Source organism: Vulpes vulpes, chromosome 11, assembly GCF_048418805.1.
Source record: "Vulpes vulpes isolate BD-2025 chromosome 11, VulVul3, whole genome shotgun sequence".
NCBI classification, from domain to species: Eukaryota; Metazoa; Chordata; class Mammalia; order Carnivora; family Canidae; genus Vulpes; species Vulpes vulpes.
In genome coordinates, this window is record NC_132790.1 from 77,691,087 (window position 1) to 77,701,307 (window position 10,221).

General features: G+C 40.4%; 1 protein-coding gene across 4 annotated transcripts in view; it reads left to right on the top strand.

Annotated features, from left to right (window-relative positions):
* HACL1 (2-hydroxyacyl-CoA lyase 1) overlaps positions 1 to 8,237 on the top strand; it is a 41,416-nt gene extending 33,179 nt beyond the window's left edge. For 2 of the 4 annotated variants that reach the window (XM_026006458.2, XM_026006457.2), the window contains exon 17: positions 1,511 to 1,564. In XM_026006458.2, coding sequence (XP_025862243.1) covers positions 1,511 to 1,543 — 33 coding nt within the window. In that variant the 3' untranslated portion in view covers positions 1,544 to 1,564. Of the gene's footprint in view, positions 1 to 1,510; positions 1,565 to 6,979; positions 7,246 to 7,558; positions 7,679 to 8,106 lie in introns of those variants that run through there. The other 2 variants (XR_003236170.2, XM_072726812.1) reach the window with 2 other exon arrangements.
* The last annotated feature ends 1,984 nt before the right edge of the window (positions 8,238 to 10,221 follow it).

A 10,221-nucleotide genomic window follows, 5' to 3' on the forward strand; every position in this document is an offset into this window, starting at 1 on the left:
CCCCATATAGGGCTCTACACTCAGCAGGGAGTCTGCTTCTCTCCCTCTCTCTTTGTTCTTCCCCCTGCTCACGCATACTCTCTCTCTCTGAAATAAATAAATCTTTAAAAAAAAAACCAAAAAACCAGATGTCAGAGAATTTGGTGAAAGGAACAGAACAGAATTACAAAATAGCCAGAAAGCAGTTAACAAAATGGCAATAAGTATATATTTATCTGTAATTATTTTAAGTGTAAATAGACTAAATGCCCCAATCAAAATAGTGGCTGCATGGAAAAGACAAGACCTATCTATGTTTTGTATACAGGAGACTCACCTCAGATGTAAGGACATACAGTCTGAAAGTGAAGGGATGGAAAAAGATAATCCATGCAAATGGAAACCAAAGGGAAGCTGGAATAGCTATATTTATATCAGACAAAATAGACTTTAAAACAAAGATTGTAATAAGAGACAAAGAAGGACACTACATAGGGATAAGGCATTTAGTCCAGAAAGAAGGTATGACATTTGTAAATATTTAAGCACATAATTTAGGAGCAACTAAATATATAAAGCAAATATTAACAGAGCTAAAGGAAGAAATAGCACTACAATAATAGATTAAAATAGGGAATTTTAATATACCACTAACATCAATGGATAGATCATCTAGACATAAAATCAGTAAGAAATATTGGCCTTAAACGCATTAAGTCAGGTGGATTTAACAGAAATATTCGGAACATACACACACGCACACACACACACACACCAGACAGTTTTGGGACTATGGTAGTCACAGAAAAGCCCTAATGAATTGTCCCCTCTCTGCTAGTGAATTCACATTTCTAATGATCTGCTTCTAATGATCTGTTCTCCCAGTTCTCTATGAATTTTGGTGATATTGCTGCAGAAATACAAGTTCTTATGTCCTCTCTTATAACTCCATAAGAATTATACTTATATTTCTTGAATCTATCACTTCAACATTATTTATCATTCTAGTAAATTCCACCTTCCAAGATATTATTTTCATTGTATGTGTGTCCATTTGCCATTTGTTGTTGATTTGCAGTGTAGGGTAGGCTGACTGCTTCCTGCTACAATATAGAGAGGACCTAATCTTTGCAGTCATCATGTCCAGGCCACATGTGTAGAGTGGCGTTAGTCCTAGGAAAGGCTCTGTGCGCTCTTCTTCCTACTCAGGTTCTTAGATTTGGTAGCTTGCCCTCTTTGGCCTTCCTTTGTCTCCTTTCTTCTTTTGAATTTCCTTCTGGTTCTTTCCAACTGTAGTGTTTGTGGCTCTGATTACTGTTAGTTGTTTTGTAGGACAAGACAGCAAGATTCACTATGAATTTTTAGCTTCTTTTTGGGAAAAGACCAAAGACAAACTTCATTAACTAACCACCATTATGGTAAATGTGGTTAAAATGGGACTTTGAGATTTTAGAACAAAGAAAACAGTGAGGATATAGTTTGAGACTATTGATTCTTTTAACTGAATGTTTGTTGTCTTTTCTTTTTCTAGGATTTTCACTGGCTGACCCGCTCTAATATGTAAATAAAGATGCCAGAGAGTGGTCTTGAGGAGTTTCCTCTTTCTTATAAGACAGAATTAAAAAAAAAAAAAAAAAAAAAGACAGTTTTATTTTCCACAGCAGTTACTAAAGTGTTAAAATTATGGTACAAAGAAAAATGAAAAAATTCCTAAATGACATTTTATAGTAAAGAAATTGACTAAAAACAGAAAAAGTTACAAGTGTTCTACCATAGAGATAACCCATTTACAGATGAAAGAAGAGGGCTTTATTAAATAATAGCATTATAACTGCCTGACTGCTAATTTCACATCAGTATTCTTTTACATAAATCCATTCTTAAAGTCACATTTTTTTTTTAAATAAAGATTTATTTATTTATTTTAGAGAGTGAAAGTGTGTCCAGGCAGGGGGAGGGGCAGGGAGAGAGGAAAGAGAATCTCAAGCAACTCCCCACTGAGCTCAGGGCCTGAGGCAGGGCTTAAACTCAGGACCCTGAGATCATGACCTGAGCCAATATCAAGAGTTGGATGCTTAATCGACTGAGCTGCCCTGGCACCCCAAAATCACGTTTTTTAAAAAACATCTTCTGAGGAGAAAATTCTCAATTTTTAAGTGTGAGATATGTTCAGTAAGCTGGACTACATAGGCTATTTCAGATAGTTTATCTGTTGATCACTTTGTACCTTAGACTCTCTAGTATTTAATGGGCTTGTTCTGTACTTTATGAATTGGGGTTTTGTTTTGCTTTTCTGGAAAGAACTTACTGAGCCAAAGGAAAAGTCATACTATACCCAAACTAATAATTTCAGGGTATGTTTGGATTAGCAGACCTAGTTTGTGTATATCACACTGAGATCAACAAAGTCAGTAGCCTTAATATATAAAAAAAAAACTCTTATAAATAAGAAAAATATTAATATACTTGTAGAAAAATGAGCAAAGGGCATGAATGTGTAATTAAAAGAAAAAATACAGGGACACCTGGGTGGCTCCGTGGTTGAGTGTCTGCCTTTGGCTCAGGTCATGATCCCTGGGTCCTGGGATCAATTCCCGCATCTGGCTCCCTGTGGGGAGCCTGCTTCTCCCTCTGCCTATGTCTCTGCCTCTCTCTGTGTCTCTCATGAATAAATAAATAAAATATTTTTTTAAGAATTCAGTGAGTATAAATATGAATGAATATGAATAAATGTGAGTGTATAAGTTAGACTGAAAACCCTTATTTTTGCTTATCCATTTGGCAAAGCACTTTTAAAATTATAATTCTCAATGAGGGTAAATGAAGATGGTGTTGTGTGCTGTGGTGGAAGTTGAAATTGGTACATTTTCAGAGAGTAATTCTAGCAGTGCTAGTATCTGGAATCTTAAAAATGTTCATATGCCCTAACTTTTGACTCAGTGAGCCTGTTTGGAGAGTGTATCCTAAAGAAATAATAAAATATTTGGTCATATATTTATATAAGGCCATTCAGCATAGTTTAGAACAATGCCAGTGTTTAATAACTAGACAATGGTTATGTATGTTATAATCTGTTGACCTCATAAAAATTCTGCTAAAGGGTATGTGTAAATGGAGGAACGATCAGTATAATACTAGTGAAAAAGACAAACTACCAAATGGATGGATACAGGTCAGAGTATACACCTACAGGTGCACACGTACATACACGGAAAAGAATAAAAGATGGCCATAACAAAACCAAAATTTTATTTTTATTTATTTTTTAAGTTTTTATTTATTTATTCATGGGAGATACAGAGGGAAAGAGAGGCAGACACACAGGCAGGGGGAGAAGCAGGCTCCATGCGGGGAGCCCGACGCGGGACTCGATTCCAGGTCTCCAGGGTCATGCCCTGAGCCGAAGGCAGAGGCTCAGCCACTGAGCCACCCGGGCTGCCCAAAACCAAAATTTTAATGTAACTTGGTGATGGAATTTTAGGTAATTTTTATTTCCTCTTTTTTTTCTTTATTTTATAAAACTTAAATGAAAGTAATTATGTAATTTTTATCAGGCATTATTTTCTTTAAAGTATCATTTATTTTCACTGTCATTCTTGTTTATTATCTGCAATTTAAATGAATTGGAGCAGGACTTTTTTTTTTTTTTTTTTTTGGAGCAGGACTTTATCTCAAAGTTCAGCAGGTTTGCACCATACACATCAGACTTATCTCCTTTGGCTACTTAGGGGCATAAGTGACTTCTACAGAGTGGACTCCAGCTTTGAGATGTCCGTCCAGGAGATATTTTCAGTGAGTTGTGGTTTTAAACAGTGGGCCCTTGAAAGTGGGTCCAGGCAGCAGATACTCTTATGTATTTCTGAGATACATCCTAGAGAGCCCAGGCTACATGAGGCATAAAGAATATTAAAAGGAGTGTTGATAATGGGTAGCTCCTAGAAACCTCATTAGTGTCCTACTCTGCCCTTGTGTGGTTGCCTCTGGTGGCCAAGTGCAATACAAGATTTTGCTGTAAAGTAGTGTGGAATATATAATAAGTATTCATGAATTGAACTATATAAATCTAAATACCAATATAATTTGGGGAAAATACTTGTTCAAGAGGGGAAAAAGTGTTGACATGTTAGTAGACTATCCAGCAGAGGTCAGTCTGAGCATATGAAGACCAGATTAATCCAGAAACACTGATGACACTGTCCATTGCTTATTTTGTAAAAGTGATCTTGAAATTAGTCTCCTTATAACAGTTTTCCCTGGGGCACCTGGGTGGCTCAGTCATTTCTGACTTCAGCTTAGGTCAGGATCTCAGGGTTGTGGGTTCAAGCCCCACGGTGGGATCTGTGCTCAGTGGGGAGTCTGCTTGTCCCTCTCCCTCCGCCCCTCCCCTAACTTGTGTGCACACATTCGTTTTCTCTCAAATAAAATCTTTTTTAAAAAAAGCATTTTCCCTTAGAAGGATAAGATATTGAAGAAGCCCCTCTAAGATGAATCTATTGGTTGATAGTCAAACTTACTTTGATAAAACATTTTGCACCCCCTAGTTTAATAATGAACACTTAGGGGTGCCTGAGTGGCTCAGTTGATTGAGCATCTGACTCTTGGTTTCAGCTCAGGTCACGATCCCAGGGTTGTAAGATGGAGCTCTGTATCAGGCTCTGGGCTCCGTGGGGAGTCTGCCCTCTTACCCTTCCTCACACTCATGCTCTCTCTCTCTTTCTAAAATAAATCTTTAAAAAAAATAATGAATACTCTTTTATGATCCAATATGTGGAATACTCAAGTGTCTCATAAAAACTGAACTTTGGTAGATGAGGGTGGTTTTCTTGACTTAGGAAAACTAAGAATCTGGCGTGGGAAATGACTTCTTAGATTAATTCCTCTATTCATATAATTTCCAAAACCTTTCATACTTCATGAGGTTGTTTGGGAATTCGGAAAGCTATCCAGAAACTCCTAGCCCTATGCCTGACCTATACAAGGTACACAGATGCTACTGTATTTTAGGAATGTATGACTTTAGAGGAGACACTCTGGAATTACGTCCTGCCTATCAGTGTAATTGTACTTTTTAAGTAAATGGATCTAACTTCCCTAAGTGCATCAGTCTTTTCCTGGAAAACGAATTGTGTGCATTTATTTCCCCCTTGTCTTTTCTTAAGTTTATTTAAGTACTCTCTATACCCCGTGTGGGGCTCGAACTTATGACCCCGAGATCAAGAGTCATGTTCTTCCCACTGAGCCAGCCAGGTGCCCCTGGTTTTATGGTTTTATACAGCCACCTGTTCTGCAGGGGTTCACTAAATAATAATTTGAGAATTCATGAGGTTTGGAAATAGCTAAGTGGATATTTTCTATGGTTACTTAACACTTGCAACTTTGAAGTAGCCCAGCTTATTATGTAAAGTGAGTATATTTTTCTTAAGAAAAAGAGTCTCAACTCTGTTACAAAGAATTAGTAGGATTCTTGCACACTAAAGGAAAATGAAAATATGGAATCTAAAATGTTTTTGTTCCTTTACTTTTGCAAAACACTTCACTAGACAATAGGGAAGCAGTGTATTCCTGTGAAGAAGTGCCGTATGACTGAAACAAAGGAACTTGGAGTGACTAGGATAGTATTTCATATGAACATATTAGGAAAGTTGGAAACCAGTGAAATTCCACGTGGGAATTATGACTGAGAAACCCTGATAAAACAGACTCTGATGAATGGAAAGTGAAATGTTACAGAAGGGGCAGCCCAGGTGGCTCAGCGGTTTAGCGCTGCCTTTGGTCCAGGGTGTGATCCTGGAGACCTGGGATCGAATCCCAGATCAGGCTCCCTGCTTGGAGCCTGCTTCTTCCTCTGCCTGTGTCTCTGCCTCTCTCTCTCTCTCTCTCTCTCTCTCTCTCTTTGTGTCTCTCATGAATAAATAAATAAAATCTTTAAAAAAAAATGTTACAGAAGAAGTCTGAATCATCTGTTTTCTGGTTGCATTTGCTACTGCTAATCTGAATAATGGAGTCATGTGGATAAAGGAAATTGATGATCCTTTTAATTCCTCCCATAGATAAGGTGCAAATAAAAGTCTACCTTGCTTGGATTCAGATCTGGCAAGCAGCACTGTCTGCACTACTGGTTTTTACTGGATTATCTTAGATCTTCCCTCTAAGACCTTTTCCAGAAGAGAGGCTAGCCAGTCAGTGAACCCATGGTAAATCCAGGTTGAATGTTTTCTCCAGTTAGGGAGCAGAGAACGGTACAACCAGGCACTCCTGAATCATCAGTTTCAAAGTTTGAAGGAAACACTTTAAATTTTAACTCAGACCTGGAAATCTCCACAAAGATGGCATTATCCACAATTTTGTTCTTTGTATCAGCGGTGACTAGAATGACCTGTGGTCTATCGAATGGTTAATCTAGAGTCATGAAGGAATGGGTGACGGGCACTGAGGTGGACACTTGACGGGATGAGCACTGGGTGTTTTTCTGTATGTTGGTAAATTGAACACCAATAAAAATTAATTAAAAAAAAAATCTAGAGTCATGTGGCTCATGCCTTGGTCCCAGCATATTCTTGGGAAGCCCCCTCCCCCACCTCCCACTGATGAAGGTGGAGTCAGGAAATCAGATGTGGTTTCATCTTAGCCTGAATTTTGCTCATGCTGTTACTATTGCAGTGCCCTGTGTTCACGTACTGATTTTTGTCATATGAAATCGGCTATATCCTTTAAGATCTAGCTCAACAGACATCTCTTCCATGAAAACGCCCTTCTTCCTTGCGCTCCTACAGCACCCTGTGTGTGTGTCTCTGTCACTACTCAGAATGTTCACAGTAAATTCCCATTGCCCTCCCCCACTCAACTGAGTGTCTGTGTACCCAGATGTCACCTACCCCTCATCATCCAGGGCCTCTGTCCTCTTGCTGCTATTTGACATGCTTCTCTGCAAATTCACCCCTGAAGACTCCACATCTACATGGCATATAGCAATATAAACATCACAGACATTTTCTTTCAGAGGAGGTGACCCAGGAGGAGTTGAGATCACAAAAGCTGCAGCAAACAGCCTCCCAACAAGGATGCACCATGGATACATGAGCTACCAAGAATCAGAAACCCATCCCTGATGCCTGGGTATTAGATAAGCCCAATGGTTCTTAGAGCAGTGTGGAAGAAGGTGGTTGGGGGCCAATGAAGCCCTGACATGACTGAATTTAGTTTCCACCCTGGCCAAATGGAGGATAAAATTGAGTTGAATTACTAAAAATAAATATTTCTTTCACACTTGAGTGTCTTGAACTGAAATTTATACCCACTACGTTCATAAAACCATTTCATAACACAGTGCCTTCCCTGCCTCCTTGTCCTTCACCAGCCACTCCATCTATCTCCCTCCCCACCATCCTACCTACATTGTCATTTTTCAGAATTTTCATGGTTTTCTTCACTTGTTTTTGCATATTCACTTCACTAGCACAAAAAAAAAAAAAAAAATCCAGAGTGTGCTTTGAAATACTGTGTACTAATAGAAAAAGTTGAGGTTCAGTAAGGCCAACAGATCTGGAGACAATTGTCTTGAAAAGATATTTTCTTACAGTTCCTGAGATGAGAATGCACCACACAAGACCACAGAAGAAGACACTGAGGTTGGTCTCAGGCATAGAGAGAGAATTAGCGGGCTGAAGCCTTTATGAGGATCTCCTCAGCAAGAAAAGAGGTGAGGCACAGTAAACAGATTTAGGATTGGCCAGTTTGAATACTTTCCAAGGGCTCTGGAGTTCAGGGGCGCCCCAGTGATTGGGTGTGTGGCTCTGTGGTAATTAGGGTAGGAGGGTAGAGGATTGTGAGAGCCCACACAGGCTGTGATAAAGAGGGCGGTTGGGAATATGGGCCCCGCATCCGTTGGTTTGCCTACGGAAGGAGAGTTTTATTTGCTCTTTCTAGGAGTTAGCAACGTGGGAGGGCCAGTCCCTCCAGGGTCAGTCAGCGAGGTTCCTGGTGTCAAAACATCAGAATTACACAAAAAGACACGGTCAATACAGAATGCAATTAAATGAATATATGAAATATTCATGATATTTGGAGAATTGAATCCTAAAGTATTGTTTCTTTTTTTTTTTTTAAATTTTTATTTATTTATGATAGTCACAGAGAGATAGAGAGAGGCAGAAACACAGGCAGAGGGAGAAGCAGGCTCCATGCACCGGGAGCCCGACGTGGGATTCGATCCCGGGTCCCCAGGATCGCGCCCTGGGCCAAAGGCAGGTGCCAAACCGCTGCGCCACCCAGGGATCCCTAAAGTATTGTTTCTATTCAATGCTAAATCTTTGAATTTTTGAAGGTGGTGTTTTTGTCCTTCAGTGGAGTTTTAAAGTTTTCATATTACCTTTGCACAATTTTGGCAAATTTTTTCCTAGACATTAATCTGTTTTGTGCTATTGCAAGTGAGTTGTTCTACTATGTTTATAGTAAGTTATTGTTTGCATATTTTGTGTATTTAATTTCATGCCTAGATGAATTGTCTTAAACGTCTTCTTCCTTTCATAGATAACTAGCTAAAGGTTACCAGAGGGGAAGGGGTGGTGGTGGAAGAGAGAGATGGGTGAAATAAGGGATAGGGATTAAGGAGGGAACTTGTCCTGATGAGCACTGGGTCTTGTGTTGTATGGAATTGTTGAATGGTACACCTGAAACTAATAGAGCACTGTATGTTAACCAACTGGAATTAAAATACAAACTTAAAAAATAATAATTAATTTTAAAAAGAAACACCTCTTCTTCCTTTCTTTTATCTGGGGGCCTTTGTGGGTGTTTTCAGAACAACGCTAAATGATGCTGGTGACTGGATATGCACCACTTTCGTTCTAGGTGTTTGAGAATCAGCATACGGTTTGTCTGCTTTCTTCTTTCAGGAGGAGCAAAAGATGACAAAATCTCCCTACAAGGAGTTCCTGAGCCTGCAGGGTTTGAATGTCTTCCCCAAAGGGTGTAAAGTCAGAGAAGAATCCCTAGCCTTTCTAAGTTGGCCTTTGTGCTTGAGGACACCTGCAATAAAAGGTAACTTCTTGGCAGATGAATTAGGGCTAGTTGGGGTGCTGGTCAATCATTTGTCTCCTGGTCTATCTTCCTTCGTGGCACAAAGACCAATGACGAGGGCAGAAATACTGAGAAACCTGTCCCTCTGTAGTCTTCACCTTCACCATCTCAGACCATGATCCCTGAGAAGAGTCAGCAGAGGGTGACCTTTTCTCCCTACAATGATGTGTACATGGTTGGGGGCACCAGTAGGGAGGGACATTGCATGGGATTAAATACTCCAGAAAGTTTTATTCAGGGAACCACCTGTATGAGAGAAAACAGGGAAAGAACAGGAAAAGGCTGAGAGGGCCATCAGACTGCCATGCAGACCTGACGCTGGGAGGCAAGGTGGGGTGGAAGCACCTCTGATGCCTGCAGTCTGAGGAAGATTTGGCAAAGCTTCTGTCACAGTCCCATGTCTCCCAGGAACAGGCCTCCTTCATATCTTACTACGCACAGGCATTGAAGAAGAGCAGCCTGGTGCCTGGGAGATGAGCTTGGCTCAGATCAGGTGATGGGTTTCAGAGAGCAGCAGCTGGGGATCCTGGCAGTTGGCTCCTCATGGCTGCCATAGGCACATCTGGAGGAGGTCCCTTTACTGCTCCCTTTACACTATTTGGGCAGAAAAATAGGGAGACAAAGTCTGTTCAGCAGTGCAAGAAATCCAAGGATCAGACCCAAGTCCATCTGCGGCTTGTTTTTTCAGCTTGAGGCCTCAACTGTTCCCATTGGACAGAGTATAAGCCTGAGGTTCTGTCCTGGCTCTGCTTTGGTGGTTATACAATCTAAGTCTCAGTTTCCTCATCTCTAGATGGTGATAATAGAATGCCTAACTCATAGCATTGTCTGGAGCATATGCTTTTAAGGAATGCACAGCACAAACCTGGCACAGAAGTGCCCCTTGACAGCCAATAGCCCCTCATCCTTCACTCCCTCTTCATGCTTTAGGCACCTAATGCTCCCAGAACAAAGGGTCAGGAAAAACCTAGCTTTGTCCCTTTGTGGAATCTTCTGGTAAGAGAAGTCCCCACGTCTGTATAGTTACTGTGTGCTTTGGACAGCTGGGGAGCTGACCATGGTCAGTATTTAGTTTGGCTGCTTTCCTTCCACCCCTCAGCACAGGCCGGGGCTGTCAGTGTAAACTCAGGAAAAGGCACATTCATTTGAGCCAAACTGAATTAG